Source organism: Plectropomus leopardus, chromosome 8 (assembly GCF_026936395.1).
Source record: "Plectropomus leopardus strain MGB_pleo_1.0 chromosome 8, ASM2693639v1, whole genome shotgun sequence".
NCBI classification, from domain to species: Eukaryota; Metazoa; Chordata; class Actinopteri; order Perciformes; family Serranidae; genus Plectropomus; species Plectropomus leopardus.
This window is the reverse complement of record NC_142183.1, coordinates 14,569,917-14,589,317: the sequence shown is the minus strand read 5'-3', so window position 1 is coordinate 14,589,317 and position 19,401 is coordinate 14,569,917. Positions and strand designations below refer to the sequence as shown.

The window sequence follows — 19,401 nt, the reverse complement described above, 5'->3', positions numbered from 1 at the left end:
CAGCCTGATGAAGTCAGAGTGCAGCTCTGGTATAAACAGCCACTGCAGGCCATCCATAGTGATCTCATTACACAGGACTGCGGGGGAAACTGTCTTAACCAATTTCACAACTATCCTTCCTTAACCTCCCCCTCCCTCTTCCTAGATGCATCAGGGTCAAGTAAGCAATTAAGGGGCCAATTGTCTAAACAGGATGCCAGCTGAATTGAAGAAACAGAAATGATGCGGCAAGCCTGGACAGTTTCCAATTAAGCATCAAAGAACAACACGAATGCCCTCTAATTGTTTTGCACTGGCAAACCTCTCGAGTGTAACTTGTGCAATGGCTGTATTAACCCATATTATATTCATAATTAATAAGCCGACTGAAGGAAGAGTACTGAAATATGTATTTTTGTTTGACAGCACATTATTCGACAATACTTTTTTAATTGCCTGAAAACTGAGTGTGAATGGCGACAGGAAGAATTGTCGGAGGAAAATGGAAAACAAACAAATAGACAGAGACTGTATGTATATATGTTAGACATCATTAGGCTCTATTTACCTGTGTGACTTAAATGTTAACATATTAGCATAATGTCTCCCCACAGATTCAACTAAATAAGGACAACTGCCACTGTAATTAAAAGTACAATTCTCACTTAATATTCCAATAGAAACAGTACAAATTCCCTGGGAATCAAGTGTCTATATAACATTATACTTTAATTTATGTTCCCCAGAATAAAAAAATATGATTTTCTTGTGTTTATGTCCCCTAAAATGTCTGACATTGACTATTCTGACTTGTACTGGTGCAAAGTTTGTCACTAGTGAGGTATTTTAACATTCCTCTACTGAAGGAGGCGACGTGTGCGTGCTTCCCTTAAACCTGAGATTCAAACAGACACCAAGCAAGCGAGATGAGGTATGTCACAAATACAAAGGCCAATGCTGCAGGAAACATTTAACAAGAGGGGAACGGACTTTGACACAACACTAGCTAAGACTCCTGAACCCTCCAGCACAGAGCAGACTTGTTGAGCGAGAGTTAGCATTAGCATAGTGAAAGTTTTGACAGCAAATATGGTAGAGAGTGCAGTTTAAGGAAGTAAACCGGACCCTGGAGCTTCCTTCTACAATCAGCTAAAAAGCCCACTGCAGCAGATATTACTGTATGTTTCACAATTAGTACGGTGTCAGCCAAACAACATAAACACAAGATGCTGACTACACTTATCATTCTGACATCTGCTAGTTGTAATTTTTAGTGCACAGTGATGATGTCTAACAGAAATGTTAAATATCCGATATTGATTTTTCTTTTGTTCATTATTGTCACTATGATGTTTAATTTTTAATATTTTTACCAACTTTTCAATCTGAAGACAGTTTTTCCTCATTACAAAGGTGAACAATACAGACTTTATAAAGCACTTTATAAAGTCTAATATGTTTATGATCCCAAAAAGAAGCATACTTTAGTTTATTTTTTTTAACAATCATCAATGCAAATTAATAAAATGCCTGTTAATGTTATTTTGAATTAGAAGATTATATTTGTATAAAATAAAACATTTTAATGTGATGTAATTTTACATAAAATTGGCAGGCAGTCCCTGACCCAGATTAATTTTTGGCCCTATATAGGAAGCAATATGGACCCCTCTGCTTTAAAAGGTGTCTGGAGAGGGACCATCAGCAAAAACCTGCCAGACCCACCTTTTAGTTGCACTACACATCTCTATACCAACAGGGCATTTGGCTAATTTATAGCAACTGGGTTATAAAGAGAAAGTTGTTTTACCTTTTGGTTTTGTGTTTCACAGAAATGCTTGCAGTTATTCAGTAGAGTGCTCAGTAAACTCAGTGAATCTCAGTGAAGCAGATTGTGTTTAGAATAACAGTGATGGCTTGCTAGAGGCTAACAAAAAAACTGTATAAAGCTGAAACTGATCAGATGTTTTCTTTGGAAACTTGTCTGTGCACTGACAATGTCATAAAATAAATCAACTTTTTCATTTCTTTTTCTTTTGAGCCAACTTGTAGGCAGAAAAACAATCAGCAGTTTACAGCTATTGTTGCCACAGAACAGACGACCTCCACTGAAGCTTACAAATGCATCTTGGCTCTGAAAACATCTTCCCTCCAGTAAACACCACTATGAATGTCCTCTTACCGGATGTTGTGGGACTTGCGTTTGATCTCGTTCCAGCACAGGTTCATTTCTCCTGTTTGGTGCGGGCCGCCTCCTCTCAGTCTCCTGCACTCGGTCCCCTCCTCCTGCCCCTCACCGTCCACTGTGGACTGGCAAGGCACACAGTGGCATCCCGGCCACGAGGGCCGCCCCGCAGCTAGAGACAAGAAACAGCAGGTGATTGCAGTGAAATTATTTGAGTTGTTGAAGACTGATTTTCACAAATAAATGTATTCTAATTTATACTGCCAATAAAGGTAGGATTAGAACATCTGCGGCTTTGCCGACCCCAGGGGGCAGGCTCAAACAAGACACTGCAGAAGAAAAGATAAACCACTGAAGGACTGTCTGGGGAAAAAAATCACAGCGATTTTCACTGGAATTGTCTCAATGAAAAATAATTCTCAAAATGACCACAAAGAGAAATAACTACAAAACTACCAGAAAAGAAACAAAAATATAAACAATTTCCTCAAAGAGACACAAAATTACCCCAGATCGACATAGAACAAAGGGACACAAAGCAACCACAAGAGACAAAAGAATGGATTAAACAAAAGCCAAAAACATAAAATTTCCCTCAAAGAGAACATCACCAAAAAAATTCACTCAATAATCAAAAGTGACTTAAAACAGCCTTAAAATGACTCAAAAGGTCTACAAAGAGACACAAAACAACCACAAGATGACACAAAATGACCAAGAAATACACAATTACCTCCGAGACACTTGGACTGTCCTCAAAGTGATACAAGTCTACAAATAAAGACAAAACAACTACAGGGAGACATAAAATTATGAAAGAAATAGACATAATGACCTCAAAACGACACAAAACAACTATAAAGTGACACAAAATTACTACAAAGAAACACAGAATGACTAATACTTCACACAACTACTTCAGTGACACAAATGGACTACAGAGACAAAAAGAACCACAAGAAGACACAAAATAACTTAAAAAGGGACACAAAAAGACTACAAAGAGATACAAAAACAACCACAGAGAGACATGCAATGACCACAAAATAGACACAATGACCTCAAGGAGACACAAATTGATTCACAGCGACACAAAAAGACAGAAAACAACCACAAAGTGACATAAAACAACTACCAAGAGACACAAAGTGGCACAAACCAACCAAAAGAAAAAAAAATGACCCAAACTACACATAATTACCTCAGAGAGACACAAAATGATAAGAGGATGCATAACGACAATAAAGACAAATGAAACAACAACCAAAAACTCAAAAAACTTTGAACCAAAACAAAGTCTGTGTTTTGATCTTATATATGAGAGGGGTTTGGTTCTTTTGCATATATATATTGTAGCCAAGGGCCCACTGTCTCATAATCCACCCATGAGTTCAATATTTTAGGGAATAAGCTTCTTCACTTCAATGCTGAGAGTTATATGAAGAGATTGAAAAGCTCTCATATCTGTATGTTAAATATAAAGCTGCAGCCTTGAGACTGTAAGCTGAGCCTATAGCACCAAGACTGGAGACAAGGGGAAACTCGGCTGTCTGAAGGTAATAAATTCAACAAATTAGCACGTCTTAAGCCCTCTAATCACACATTATATATTGTTTGCTTAATCTGTGCAAAAAATTAAGTCTAGGACCAACAATTTGCCCTGTTACAGAGAGTTATGTGCCTGTGATGCCACCTGCTTTACATCACTTTGGTTTCATACATCAGTCAGTTTATTTAGTATTGTTGGCAGTAAAATCATTTCTATTTGCAGCAAGTGCGCCTAGTTAATTTCTGTACGGTCACACTTCAGTTTGTCCTTTTTCTTGAGTTGCTCTAATTTTGGTTTCTTTGATTTACCTGTGCTGAAGGTTCTGTTGCTGGAGGGACATCCTGTCAGGCTGGAGTAAAATATTAACCCCCTAAAACACAGCTCTTAAATACAGGAAGTGAAAAATCAGGACGTACCATGTGCCCTGCACATCATGGGGGGTTTGGGTTTTGTTAGTCCAGAGATGTTGTTTATTTCTTTAGACTTTTTTAGTTTGTGGATCTCCTTTGTCTTAGTTAATTGCTCAAATATTTACACTGATCGACTAATTGTCTTGTTTTTTTTAATGTTTAATTTAGTTGGCTTCATTTGTCACTTTGTTACCCCCTTTGTTTCAGAAATATGGTCTGATGAGTTATTGTCTATGTTCCCCTTTGTGTTCAGTTTTATGTTAATATAGCTTGAGTTGCTTTTTAGTTTACCTCTTTTATTGGACCAGAATTTTGTTGCACATTTTGTTTCATTTTTGGGGAACTACAACCCTCTTTTTGAAAATCCATCTGTGATTCTTCATGCCTGCCAGCTCTCACAGTCCCCTGCTGACTCCTTGAAACTCTTTCAGAAATGTAAAACTCTTCCTTTAAAGCTGCTATAATCAATATCCCGTCGCAGCGGGGTCACTCACAGCAACTGAACCACAGACCTACATTCTCTGTATGACCTACATGAGCAAAGGACACTATCAGTGAGAATATATTTCTATGTAGTAATTTTTACTGCCTGTCTGTCCATTTTCCTTGAAAACCAGATGAAACTAGTTACAGCATGCAGACCAGAGAAGCCTATAATGGTTTTCGTTTTCTAAGGCAAAGTTTTGCATGAGTGTTGGCAAGTTAAAAAGAAAGCAGAAGGACATTTTTCCTGTAAGAACTTTTTTCAATGTTATATTTTGTGGTTATGTAGAATAACGGGGCAGGTCAGCAAAGAGAAAAACAAAAGAAGTGACCACAGAACTAAATAACGTAAAATTACAGAGGGAATGGTGAGTTCTTATTCTATATTTGAAATTATTTTATAAATAATGACTACATTCATTTAATTTTTTGCATTTTTTTATTTGGGGGGGGGGTTGTTTTGTTTCATTTTTTGGGGCTTATTTTCAGGTAACTTCATTCAGGTTATTTATTATAACTTCTGATTTTGGGGCCATGACTTAACTTGCTCATTGCTTTCTTCCCATTTTTGAAAGAAATCAAGCCAATCCATCTTAAACAGCCACACATAGATACATTGCCTAATTATGCATCCTGCAAACTGCCATGTTTAAAAAAGAAAAAATCAATATTAAAAATAAGTTGCATCTTTCTTTAATTCACTTCCTAAAGAAAGCTAGCCAGATGAAGAATTTCACAAGGCAAAGTGGTGACGCTCATGAAAACACTAACGCATTTGTCCAAAGAGGCCGCCAAAATCAACACAAAATGAAAGTTTCTTGTAGTTGCATTAAAGTGGATGATATTATTGCTCCATGACTGCTGGATATAACCAACTTTTTTTTCATAAGGTTTCGCAATATCGCCCTGAAAGCTGATGATATGTCTGAGGCTGTGTTTACAGCTTCTGCTGCCCCCAGGAAGCCAAAAAAATCTGCTGATGCAGGTTTAAATCGAGACCTGATCCATGAAAGGTGGAATCCTGCCTGAGACACATTAATCCTTAACATGAATGATCTGTCAAGAGCAAGACAACAAGATTTATAGACTGTGTAGAGCAGAATACGCATTCCTCCTGACCTATTTCCGATTTTTAATGGGTGAAAATCATCTTAACAATAAATCAGTCGGCAGATACCTGTACTGGTCTACCTCTGTGTAATATATCTACAGTGTAAAGAAAGCACAATGCAAAAATGTGAAGTGCCACGCACTCAAAAAGTCTAGTCAACAAATCAGAGTCAAATTGAATAACTTTGTCCTGTGTGTAAGATAGAAAACCTGAATCATGAGACACAAGCAGTTTCATCCCATTATTCCATTCCATTAAACTCAAGGAACCGAATGCAGACAAAAAGCCTCTTTTTTTCACAGACTTTTAGAGTGAGGGGGCATGCGAGGCCACACTTGAAGAGGTGCAATCCCCTTGATGGAGCTGCAAGAGAAAAATATCAAGGAGGCAGCCCATGCACACAAACACACAAGCCCTGTCACAAACGCAGGCATATATATATATATATATATATATATATATATATATATACACACACACGCTTACTAAAATAAGTGGCAGGAGAAGCTTTTCCCGGTTCACAGGTCATGATAAATCCTGTGTTTGGTCACTGGGCTGTCAGAGGCTTCCCGTCTTTTTCCGTTCATTTCACAACCTTTACCTCAGCAGCAACTAACACCTTCAGCTTTATAACACACACACACACACACACACACACAGACTATAACCCTTATGCTTCTTAGAAGACTCTTATCACATCTTTTTTTTTTTTTTTTAAACTGGTCAATCCGATTTCTCCCTGCTGCAGGGCTCAACCTCCAACCCCCCACAGCAGCAGTCAGCTATCCGTCTACAGCAGCACACACACACACACACACACACAATTTACACTCACAAAAAACACAAGCCTTCAATCATTTAATGTGATATCTTGTGTAAATATTTGTTGTACTTTACTCAAGCTGATAGAGCCATCTCAAGGACTCTGTTGGAGTGAGTTAGGACCAAATAAATTCCCAGAGTGCGCTGTGGTTTTCAGAATCAGACATTTTCAGGTGGCTTCAATCCGGCAGAACAGCAGGAGAAAAAACTCTGCTATCATGTGTCCTGGCTTAATGGACAAAATAATGTAAATTAAACCCCCCTCCCAAAAGGTTTCATAATTTTGTAATTATTATAAAAAAGGTGCTCTACCAATCAGTATAAATTAAAATATAGGCCAAATGAGTTATTGATTAATCAAGAGGAATCAAGAAATAAAAGAATCGTTATAAATATCTCTGATTATATGTAAAATGTAATTTATTCAGGATCCCATGTTGCTCCTGTCCCCCCTCTTAGTCATAATTAGCGTGATTGATTTATGGCCAAAACATTTGTGAGGTCAAGTGACCTTTGACCTTCAAATTGTAATCATTTCATCCTTGAGTCCAAGTGAACATTTGTGCCATATTTGAAACATTCGCTTAAGGTTTTCTTGAGATATCAGGAACACGAAAAAAGTAAAGTCTCCAGCCATAGCTGTCGCAGGCATCGGCGTACTCAAACTGCATGGTTGGTTAAAAAACTATTTTTTGTTGTTTGTGCAAAAAGGAACTAAAACATTTTTTATTACTTTTCTCTCGATGGAACCATTAAAGGGTTAACTACCACACTGCTTCCCTTTGAGTGATTCACTCTAGAGCTCAGGTGGTTTGTCTAAAACAAATTGAGCCCGAAATGAAGCAGAGAGAAAAAACTTTGTTGCAGTGTCAACATTTGAGTGAACGACTCCCCGGTGAGAGTCGGAGGGAAAGACTTGCTTTGAGTACGCTCATCCTCTCCTTCCTTCTTTTCCTCCTCCTCCTCCTCCTCCCCCTCTTCTGCACGTATTCATCCTTCTCTTTACCTTTCTAGTTTGTTCTACAGACCACCTCACCTCAGTCTGGCTTGGTGGGTTTTTTTTTTCACTTTCACATGAATCATCACCATCTCCTGTCTCCTGTTATTTCTTCGCTTCCTTCCCTCCCTTTTCTTCCACAGACAGCTCCTGTTAGTGTAGGTGAGTCCTAAATCAGCACATCTCTCCCACTCTCTCCTGCTCTCACTGTCTCTTTCCCTTCGCTGGTAATAAGAGGTCACATGTGACTTTGTATATAGCTCTTCCAGGACCTCATTTGAGCTAAAAAAAACCTCTAAAAATAATAACTTAAAGGTCCAGTGTGTGGGACTTAAGGTGGATATATCAGCAGAAATGGAATGTAAAATAATAAGTATGGGTTCTTCAGGGTTTACGCTTGACTTTCTTTTTTTTTTTTCAGTGGAGTGAAGCTAAGAGGAGACTCAGGGTGTGTTGAAGATCTTTCTAAAAAACATGATCCATGATGTCATTACCTAAATACACCGAGCAATGGAAGGGCATGTGTCAACTGTTCACTTCGCAAAAAAGCAGTGGCAGGGAGCTGGTGCTTCATCCCAGCGCTTCATAAAAGAGTGGTCTTTCTTTTTAAATGACGCAATGCATATGGGTTTTTTTCTACAGCAACAATATCTCGGCATTAGATAGTAAGCTAGCATGATGCTACTGACTACAAAGGTAAGAGTGGGCTTACAACAGTACGGTGATTAAAGCACAACACTTGCCAGCAATATACAGTGTCCACCAGCTAATCTGCTCCAACAGACAGGCCACTCTGTCTTTTTTTCTGCGTTTCTGAAAAGTTCAGAGATTTTCACACTGATTACACTATATTATATATATATTTCACAATACACTGCTTTATTCAGTGTTTTTATGGGTTTGTATCACTAGGTCAGTTTGTTTTGGAGAGAATGAGACCTCCGTGGATAATTCGGCTCCTGGTAAAAACCTCCTGAACAATTAACACTGAAGGAATCCTAATTGGGAGTTCACGCTTGGGACAACAGAGATGTTTCACGTGGTTGCAATCTGCAGTCCTCACCGCTAGATGCCTCTAAATCCTACACACTGGACCTTTCAGTGACTTTATATTCTGCGTATATATCTGACTCACTTCACAGCTGTGTTTGTGAATAAAACATGGAAATAATGCAGCAGAGGCTGTACATGACACCATGACGTTAAAGAGCAGAATGGCAGTTTGATTGTTTGTTTGCTTTAGAAAGCTGCCTCTTCAAGATGTGAAATGGAGTTGAACAATGACAACCATCAACCACATCACCACTAACACCAAGAAGATGCCCCGCGGGTGAAAGATAGCTCTGAGAGACGTTTGTTTCTCGAGTGAAGAGGAGTGACAGACAGTGCTGTCGGCAGCCTCAAATCTCTCCTCATCCCTCTTCAAGTTTTTCTCAGATTGCTACCAGCAGGGTTTCATATAAAGACAAACTCATACATCATAGCACCTGGAGGACTGTATTTCTAAACTTGATTAAATATTAAAAAATCAGTTCATGTTTTCTCCCTGCAAGTCACATTAAAAAGCCATCACAGCGGGGAAACGGTGTCCACAAAAATCATGTCATGCAAATGTCTCTATTATCTCCGTCTGCACACATCTGCATCACGCAGGCATGTATCAGCCCACAGTGCAGCACATTAGGTGGGTCTGTCTCCCGCTTTAAACTTCAAAAACATGAGTCAAGCTTTAAACATGCATTATTTACAGCCTTGATCGGATGTGGCGTTGCACAGTGAAGCGTGTGTGCTGCGTGTTTTCCAAAGATGCTGAAAAACCAGCAGAGATTTCACTGACATGCCACAAAGTGACACAGACAATATTCGTCTTGCTGCTATGGCTACGGCTCTCACCTCCATGCACTCATAACTGCTTCCTACAGAAAACATATCTCAACACTTTTGTAAAAAGAAAAAGAAAAAAAAAAGTCCAATTATGTGAACAGCACAGACAGAAAATCTGCCTCTTCTTCCTCTCTCTTTTTTTTTGTTTAACAAGTCAAGCCAAGGCAACCTGGAAGGACATTTTTCAGACAATATGTGAATTTCAAATCAAAGGAGTTGATAAAAGATAGCACACAAAGCTTTGCAGGATTTCAGAGCAAAAGAGAAGAGACAGTTCAACTGTGCAGATAAAGCATCAGAGGATCAAAGCCACTGTGCCGCCACACCATGTCTACACGTTGATATTAATCTGGAGGAATCAAGACTGGAGCTAAGATATCCCTGAGAAGCAATAAGATAGCCAGGATTTACTCTCATTACTGAAGCTTTGCAGATAAATTCAGCTCTTCCACAATGTGCAGTGCCTACCTTAATAGTAAAGACTTGCTGCGCCGTTACGACTCCAGTCTCAGACTCGTGCTGTTAAAGCTGTCACTGCGGGTAACTGAGTGTACACATTATTTACCTTGTCTGTTGATTGTCTTGGTGGAGAATCCAGAGATAAGTTGGGCATGCAGAGAGGGATATAAGGAACAAACAGAGAGAGAGATGGAGGTGGGGAAGGAGGGGGGCAGAAGCAGGCATGGGGAGAGAAGGGTGACCTAATAAGCAGAAACTTCTCTCTTGGTCAAAGACTTCTCTGTCCTTGTACATTCCTGCTCACACCTACAGGGCCCCCTACTTCTCAAGACCGAGGGGAAGAAAAGGCCATCTGCTTGATGTCCTTCTACCCACGCACACACTCTCATCAGTGCACAAAAAAAACCAACCCTGCACTAATGGTTCTAGGAACTTGAGTCGGACAAAAATGAAAAAGCAAAATAATTATACTCGTATGGCAGAGGTTTGTGTTGCTTTAGTATTGTATGTTCCCTCAGTACACATAATTAATGACAGGGAGTGCAAGGGTCAAAGTCACAGCAGCATAATGACGGTCCAACAAGGAAATATGTAGCATTGTTAAAAAATAACAGCAAGGTAGAAAACTCGGGGTTTGTTTGTAGTTATTTGTTATATTTCTAAGTTTGGATTTTTAGTCACTTTAGCAGCACAGCAGCAATATCAGACTGTCAGTCAGTTGGTTCACCACTTTGATCCAGACCAGTGGAAGTTTACTTTTGAAATGTAATAGATTACGGATTACTAGTTATCCTGTTGATATGTAATGTAATGTATCCTAATTATTTTACCAGTGTCTTGTAACTTAATACAACTGATCACTTTTTGATTATGTTTTTATCAAGCGGCTGCCTCTTGAAAGTCAGAGACTTGTATCATCAGTTGTAGACCTAAGTCGACTAAAGTTGCTTCAAGTCCAGCAGAGTTTTTTTTCCGTGCAAAGTATTTCTAGGAACATTTTGGTTCCTTGATTTTGCTCTGTAGTGAGTGCTCTTGACTTTCACGCTACTCTTTGCTGCAGACTGCGACACGGAGGGAAAGACAGACCGCACAGCAAGTTAATACGATACAGTCTGGATTTTGTTGATATCTAGTGTCGGCAAAAAATGTTGTTGCATGTTTGTGATCCATCATCAGCATTGTTCGCTTGTTTACTATGTGACTTGAACGCTGCTGTCACACTGAATGTTCCACAAAGCCCATTCAGACTTTAAAATTTGTATGGAAAACAAAACTAATCTGAGTCTGATACAGACCTGCTAACAAATGTTTTAAACTAAACAATAAGGCAGAAAAATGTCCAAAAATGGGCTACGTCAAAAGGACACATTCATTCATGACAAAACATGCAAAGCAAGAGAAAGAATGTTACATTCTACATATGATTTTTTCAACGAAAAGAACATATTCAGATGTAACATCTTTCTAATCATCAACATTTCGATTAGTAACTGTAATTGACTTACGTATTTATCTCTGAGTATCTGTAACTGATACTGACACTGAACTGACATATAATTTTAAATTTAATTAAAATGTCACATTTTACTCCCCAACACTGATCCAGTCTGATGTTGATGTTCTGAGATGCTGCAACAAACGCTGGGACATCAGCACAAACACGTGGTTAGCATTAAGCAAGAGGAGCACATGGTTAGGTTTCGGAAAAAAATATCATGGTTTGGCTTTTCTTTTATAAGGGCTCCCAAGTGAAAATGGTTAGTCGCACCCATCTACCACCCTCCCACCCGCCATTGGGACCTTCCAGCTCCTTATATTACATCGTTACTAGCAGCAGTTCAAGCTGACACCGTTCAGCAGCATGTGGCTGCAACAGGTTCCATCCAGCTATGTCATCAACTGACGCCGCCCATCAGCGTATAATAGTGTCACACCGCGTGCCATCCGGTCGACCCACGGCATATCATAACACTGCAAAAGGTCCCTTCTGGCCGCGTTACTCCTGAAAAACAGACACAGCCTGGGGGTGTATCATACTGCAGCAAAGGGTGGGTTTTGGCATCGGTACCTTGCGCTGGAATCACAGATGAAGAAACAGCATTTGACAACTTCAGAATGAGAATGGGCTGCGCACCCACACGTTAATTGGGAGCGATTTGGGGTTCAGTATCTTGCCCAAGGATATTTTGACATGCGGACTAGAGAAGCCAGGGATCTTCAGATTAGCGAATAACCTGCTCTTCCTCCAAAGCCGTAAGAAGTTTACCAAAGTTTATGACTACAGCCGTGAAACCTGCCCTTTTATTCATTTACGCATCTTCTCCTTTGCTCCAGGACTCTCCTTTGGAAACAAGGAGTAAAAACAAATGAATTTAAAAAGGATGAGGAGTAAAAAAAAAACTTCTTTCCCCTGACTCAAAGGTCTCGTCATGAGGTTTTTCTCAGGGACATTTCCTTCACAGAGTTTACACACTCACATTAAAATACAGTCCATATCAGCTGTGACAGATGGAGTGATTGTACTGAAATGGAACTAATTTCGAAGTGTAATTGCGAACACATCCTTCTGTCAGCGAGCTTAAGCCAGCAACAATTTGTAATGCTTTTACACCCACAATTACAAACACTTAACAGAAGTGATAAAGCCATTATGCAGTGTCCAAACGAACTGGCGAGCGCTGATACGGACGCCCAGAACTTAGCGGCTCAGCTTCACTGAATGTGGCGGGGTTTAAACTTCAACAAATAAATCCCAGGCCAACAATGACTCAGAGTATCAGTGTCCAGGAGGCCCGCTGGTAAATAGAGTTGGCGCAAGTGTACTCGTGCATTTCTGTGAGTGTGTGGATGCACGTTGATGTGTGTGCTGGCTCTTGGCTATGTGCCTGATGGGGGTTAGTGGGGGCTGGACCACTGCCTCCCTGCTGCTCTGTCCCGCTGTCCCACAGCCCCTCAACAACCACCAGTTAGAACTTAGACGGGGAAGGGGAAAACACACACACAGAAATACACACTCCAGCTCTTAGTCCCCTTTCTCCTGCTGATGCAGGATGAACGAGCCGAGCTTCCCCTCACAGCTGCAACCGTCACACTCCGCTGGAGGGACTGGAGGAGCTCCAATGACACAGCACACACGCATATTCACACAGGAACTCTTCAATATCGACTATTAAATAGCAGGCATGCAGAGACACACACTTACTGTAAGAGAAACTACATCAGCTATACCCCCCACACTCCTGCTGGGACGAAGGCAGCTGTCAAACTATTCCTATTCCCCCCTGAAACATTGCCGTGCTCTTCCCGAGCTTCACTCCTTTTGTCTGCAGACATGTGGCACGGTGATTTGTGATTGGAAGCACCCAACAGAACAGCAGGAGAAAGGAAAGACTTTCACGTCCCCTCCTCCTGCCTCCTTTCCTTCTGTACTCCCATCACGACTACACATTGTCATGCTCGCAGTGTTTTGCCCTCCAACCACATATTTCATTACCCTTCCTACTTTATTATCTTTTCAATGACAAAGTGATTTCCCCCTGGAGCAAACATGGCATCCACACACTTATTTATATTTACATGGTGGCATTTCTTTTTTTTATTCTGTCCTCAAAAGATGCTTTGAAGCGAGAGCTCGGCGGTGAAATGAGAGCTCAGCTGACATTAACATCATTACTGCTGGAGGTGGCAGTGGGGGAGTGTTATTTGAACACTTTACAGGACGCTTATTGTGTTGATTCTAGCATCAGGTGAGTAATGGCTCTGCTTTTCATTCAACGGCATGGTGAGTGAAGTGCTTCCAGAGCAGCAGTGAAACTTCAACTGACTGTCTGAAAATATTATTCTGTGATAGTTTGTGTTTTGTGTGCAAGTAGTGCAGCAGTCTGCCTTATAGGATTGTATTCACTGCTGGTCCCAAAGGTATTCCTCACCGCCGTTAACCTTTCAAAATGTGTTTTCCCTTTTATTTCCCTTAACATTGAGGTTGTCGAAATCATTGCATTCGTAACTGTATATTCTGTATCAAGTTGTTTTCACCTCTTCATTGAAGCTATATGACGCTCACACTAAAATATTAAACCTCTGTTGTTTCAGACTTCATGTTTTTATGGACCGTTCCATCAAGTCAGGGAAAATGCCGATTTTGCCCTCTCCGTCTCCCATGAATTTTTGATTCTAGTCACCTTCAAGGGCAAAAAGTGCCGCAGGGATGACTTTTTTCTGTAGGCCGACGCAAAAGTTAACTTTGCCTAGTTCCCTTTTAAAAAAGCTTTCGGCATTTTAACATTGGATTTTGGATTATTGCAGAAAATTAGCTCCATGGCAAACAAATGTTTATGATACTTTCAGGAACACCATCACTTCTGTGATTTTTTAAGCATAATTGCAATCGCCAGAGGTAAAAGGCTAACGTGTATAGGCAAACTGCACCAAGGTCACATGATTTAGATTCGCCCTGACAACTAGGCCACTTAGCAACTACCTTTATTAAGACACATAAAAACTTCAAAGTTCATAAGTGGGGTGTTTACTAACAAATTTTATGTCACAGAACAAAATGTGAAACCACAGACCCTATTTCAGTCCTCTAACCAAACACCCATCCAAAAAGCCCACTGACTTTGAGACAAGGGAACCAGAGGTGCAGAAATGCTAACTCATTTCCAGGTTTTAGCACTTATTCCTGGGGTACTCTATTTTCCCATTTACAAAGAAACATATTAAGACTTTTCAATTATATTTTCAGGCGTTTTGCAATTAAAACTTAGAAGTTATTCACAAGCAATAACTTGGTTTCCCCTGTAACACCTGAGGGTTTGTCTAATACCTGGAAAAATCATTAGCATCCTATAAGGTACTCATGCAATGGAAACACCGTTCACTACTCCAGTAAACAGGATGGATACCGCAATGGGAGATATTTCTAGTCTGCTCACCTCATAAAACCCTTTGGCTCAGTTATGAGCTGGAAAGCGAATGTTTTGCTAGCAAGATTCAAAGTCAATAACAGTGTTTATGGTTGACAACACGATTAGCTATCCAGCCATGTCACTGTCTCCAAATCAATACGTTTTGTATGACTAAATGAAAGGCCATGTGTAACTTTTCTGTCGGCCGCAGCCTTAAGTGGTGAGTTGAATAGCGAATGGGATGTGAGATGCAGAAGGCTTTCAAATAACTAATGTAGACCCATTCATGGCACCATGAGACACTCAGAGTAACTGCTATAAAGGGTGACAAATCTGCAGATGGAGGAGGTCAGCGTGGTTCAGTGGGTCAAACAAAAACAGGATTTTCACTCAGGAGACCACTGTTGGTGCCCTGTGTGAAAGCAACAGCCAATGCTGACCTATGACCATGACACAAGTTATGTGCATACATCACATATTAACGTCACATTATATCTAACACTAACTCTGTAACAAATGCACCTATTTGAAGCCAAAACATAAACTTTTTTCTAAACCTAACGGAATAGTTTTGTCGACTAAACCTAATTGTGAATGTTTCACAACATTAACTACAAGTTATGTGTTTTAGCCATGAATGTCTAAGGAGAAGCAGATACAGCGATGCAGACAGGGGGCTGTATTCATTCCTATGAAAGGTGCTCAGTGGAGCATGAAGCCAAGAAAAGTTTGACCAGATCTTTCTCATCCACAGGCCTGAAGTGCAAGTGCCCTGACCTTCATCTAACCGCACCTCCTAATCGCTTGTTCTCCCTTAGATAGATTACAGTAGGAAATTAACTCTGGATTCAGCTATTAGTAAATTTTACAACTTTTTAGAAATCATGATTTAAATAACGGCTTTTAAAGTGTCCGTACTGTGAAGTTAATGAACCACAAAAAAATTATCCGCTGATGTGCAGATGATGTAAGTCTATGAAAAAAAGTATTTTTGGGCCCAATGGCATCAAGCGATGGAGTTTGGCCAATGTCTCATTGACTTCAAAGCCCAGGGTTGTTCCTGGGTGGACACTAAAGGGTGCCTTGTGTAAAGCTACAGTGATTATTCTGGTATCATAAAAAATGAGATGACCAGAGAAATCCAGTGTTACAAACCATGTCATAGCTTGTCAGGAAGAGGGCTAAATAATGCTCTTAAGATAGGCCAAATTTTTGCAATGGAAAAACGGTATGGTCTCCCTTGACCTCTGACCTCAAGATATCTGAATGACAATGGGTTTTGTGTGAGTCTGCCTTTTACAGACATGCCCACTTCATGCTAGTCCCATGCAGTTTTGGGCAAAACACATGCAGTATTTTGCATGCAGTATAAATGTGTTATTTTTGCCTATTATATTTGAATATTTCTGCATATTGGGGTCTCTAAATAGTCTTGAAATGACCACCTACAAGCTGAGCAACTAATCAGACAGCTGTTAGCATTCCATTTTGTAATGCATAATAATTACATTTTAAACATGTGATTAATCGCAAATGAGTCTTTTATGGCAAGTAAAAAAAATTAATTGTTTGACAGCCCTGAAAAAATGTTGATAGTATAGTTTAAAGCTGTTAAAAACACAGGCTGGAACTTTTGACTTTTTCCTGAAGAACCAAATATTTCCTGATGCAATTGCTCATCTTTTCACTGATGATTTAACGAGGAGAGTTTCACGCACATCCAAAGCCTTGGAGCTGCTTCAAATGCCAGTACCCTAACATATGCAAAAAATGAACATGACTTTTACTTCAAAAACCCAGGACATGCCGAACATCTTCCCACACTCCATAACTCTAAACTGTGCTCTTTCAAGATGCTGCCATCCGTTTAAAGAAAACAAGTTGATTTGTTTTGGAAGCATGCTGAAATCTTCTTAATAAACTGACAGATTTTTTTCACTTGTTTGAAGAAAACAAGGCTTCTAGCCTCACTAGTAACCAAAAATTACTTGATAACATGAGTTATTTCGCAGTGTGCCCTGAGTGGTCTCTGCTTCAAACAGTTCCGCCAGCAAGGAAAAGATTACGACCAAATGTCCACTTTACTCAGCTGTTTTGTTGATGCCACTGCTACAGACAGCATCCTAACGAGCTTATTGTGAACACTCTCCATTCTTCTTTCATACAGTCATCTCGGCCTCTCCCGCTGTCCTTTTTGAGAAAATTGAATCTACAGCTGTGTAACCTTAATGAAGGCTGAAACACCTCATGCAATCTCACACACGGCTTATTTAATCATTATGTATTTCAATCTGTGTGTGCGCACGTTGCATGCAAATATCCACCTTGAGAGTCATCTGTTCAATTATGCTTATGACTAATGAACGGAGCTTAACAGGGTGAAAATTTAAGGAACAGTTTGTAGTCTTTAATCTATTTTAAGACGGCAGATGACAGTTGAGATATTTCATCCTGTATCAACCGTGGAAAAAAAAATATCTCCTTTGCTGTAAAACAGTTCCTGAAAATGACAAGACCCTATGAATCAAAGTTACAAATTAAAAAAAAACAGACCACAATGCTTGAAATTACAGGTGAAGAAATCAGAAATTAAACTGCGCTGATTTGAGGCTCATTACTAAAGCAAAAGCAAAAAATGGTGATTAACTTAACGGATCGGAATACTTTTCTTGGGTGAATGATTTCAAGCACACTTTCGACAAACTCGAATGAGCAGACTGAAAAATACATGGGCTGAAAAAGCAGAGGAGAGGCTCTGAGACTGAGCAGTCAGATGGAAAAAGAAATTCAATTCTGCTGTGGATTTTAAGGATGATACAATCGGTGAAGTCCAGTCCACTATAACTCAAAATGAAGTCCTCTAAATGTCCACATGATGTCATTTTCATAGTGTAAGTCCTGTAGAACACGTATACTTAACTGGCTTTGCCCAGTGCCACTTTTGCAAAATGACAGGAGTCCTGGGGCAAGTTAATAAACAACATTAATAATTGATATAAAAATAATTAGCCTGGACTGTGGGGACATCCACGAGATTCTCACCTGGCACATTTTTTAATAAACAAGCTCTATTTTGACACTTTTTATATATTCGGGCACCTTTATTACATACAAAGTAGCACTCTTCCAAATCCCAGTTTTTGGGCATCGAAGCTTCAGTGCGATTAAAGGTCCAGTGTGTAGGATTTAAGGGGATATAGTGGGAGAAATTGAATATAATATGATAATATGTTTTATTTAGAGTATAATAAACTGAAAATAAGAATCGTTTTGTTTTCGTACAGAATGAGCTTTTTACATTGAAATAGGGAGCAGGTTCTCATCCTCAAAAGATCACCATGTTGCACTAACAAGTTTCTACAGTAGCCTAGAATGGACAAACCAAACACTGGCTATAGGGCCATCCACATTTTCATGTCGGCCACTGTAGGGTGTTGGACAAACACAGATGTTTTGTTTTTTTTTTTGTTTTTTTTTTACATGTAACTGCTTTATTTAGTGTTTTTGCCTGTTTAAATCATTAGGTATATTGTTTTGGCGAGGGAGAGACCTCGTGGATAATTTGGCTCATGCTTAAAAACCTCCTGAAGATCTGGATCTTAAGTTATCAGAAAAAAGGCTGGCAGCACATTAGCAGGTTCTGGGCTAGCAGCTTGTCTCTAATATGCCAAACAGCACAGGAAATTCATTTTTGACTTGAAACTGCCTCATTCATTTTTTTTCTTTTACCAGTTTGAATCACTGGGTCCCTTTGTTTTAGAGAGGAAGAGACTTCTGGAGTTTAATGAGATTCCAGAAGTCAGACTTTTATGAGTTCAGTTTTCAGTCAGTGCAGCTAAAATAACTAGACAATTAGCTATTATTTTATAATGCAAGCTGCAGTAGAACTAGTCAAAGCTAGAAATAAGCTGTGACGTGTCTAAGAAAAGAATACTTTACAAGATGGCTATGCTGTTAAAGTTTTCAGGTGTTTTCCCAAATTTGTTGTTCATATATGATATGTCAGTGTCCTTTGGAGTATCAGGCACTCGACGTTTTGGGGGTCATCTTTTTACATTTTAAAACTATTCCAGACGACATCATACCAGCGTATCTGTAAGCCTCTCACGTCAAACTATTGCAGTGACAAAACTAAGCCTGTTGCTAAGTTTAAATGCCCCTGTCCGACAATGACTAATAATTCATGCTGATGAATGATGAATTATGTTGGATCACTATTTCCTAATTTAAGGGCTATTTAGGATTTTGGGGGTAATGTTATAGAAAAACAGAGCATTTGAATACTGATTTGGACATTATAATTACTGTAATGTGATGTTGTGTTTACGATGTATGCAATCCTTTTAGTCGACAGTGGTGTGATAAATACTGTCTGTGACAAGGCATCTGGCAGAGCTGGAGCAATGCACCACTAAAGAGGATTTAAAACATATCAGTCCATATCTTAAACAGATTATTTAGTCATTTCTTTATAATTATATCAAAAGGCATTTTAGGGATTAGCCAAGACTTAAAATCCCAAAGGGGCTCATATTGTGGAAACGGCTGCATTGTTTGTGCAAAAAAAAATTAAAAACTCTAAGAAGTCAATAAATTAAAGACAGTCCCTTGTGTT

General features: G+C 39.5%; 1 protein-coding gene across 4 annotated transcripts in view; it reads right to left on the bottom strand.

Annotated features, from left to right (window-relative positions):
• drp2 (dystrophin related protein 2) overlaps positions 1-19,401 on the bottom strand; it is a 214,657-nt gene that overhangs the window by 103,667 nt on the left and 91,589 nt on the right. For 2 of the 4 annotated variants that reach the window (XM_088080931.1, XM_088080933.1), the window contains exon 3: positions 2,162-2,336. In XM_088080931.1, the coding sequence (XP_087937057.1) occupies positions 2,162-2,208 (47 nt within the window). In that variant the 5' untranslated portion in view covers positions 2,209-2,336. Of the gene's footprint in view, positions 1-2,161; positions 2,337-4,021; positions 4,055-9,888; positions 10,020-19,401 lie in introns of those variants that run through there. The other 2 variants (XM_088080932.1, XM_042493960.2) reach the window with 2 other exon arrangements.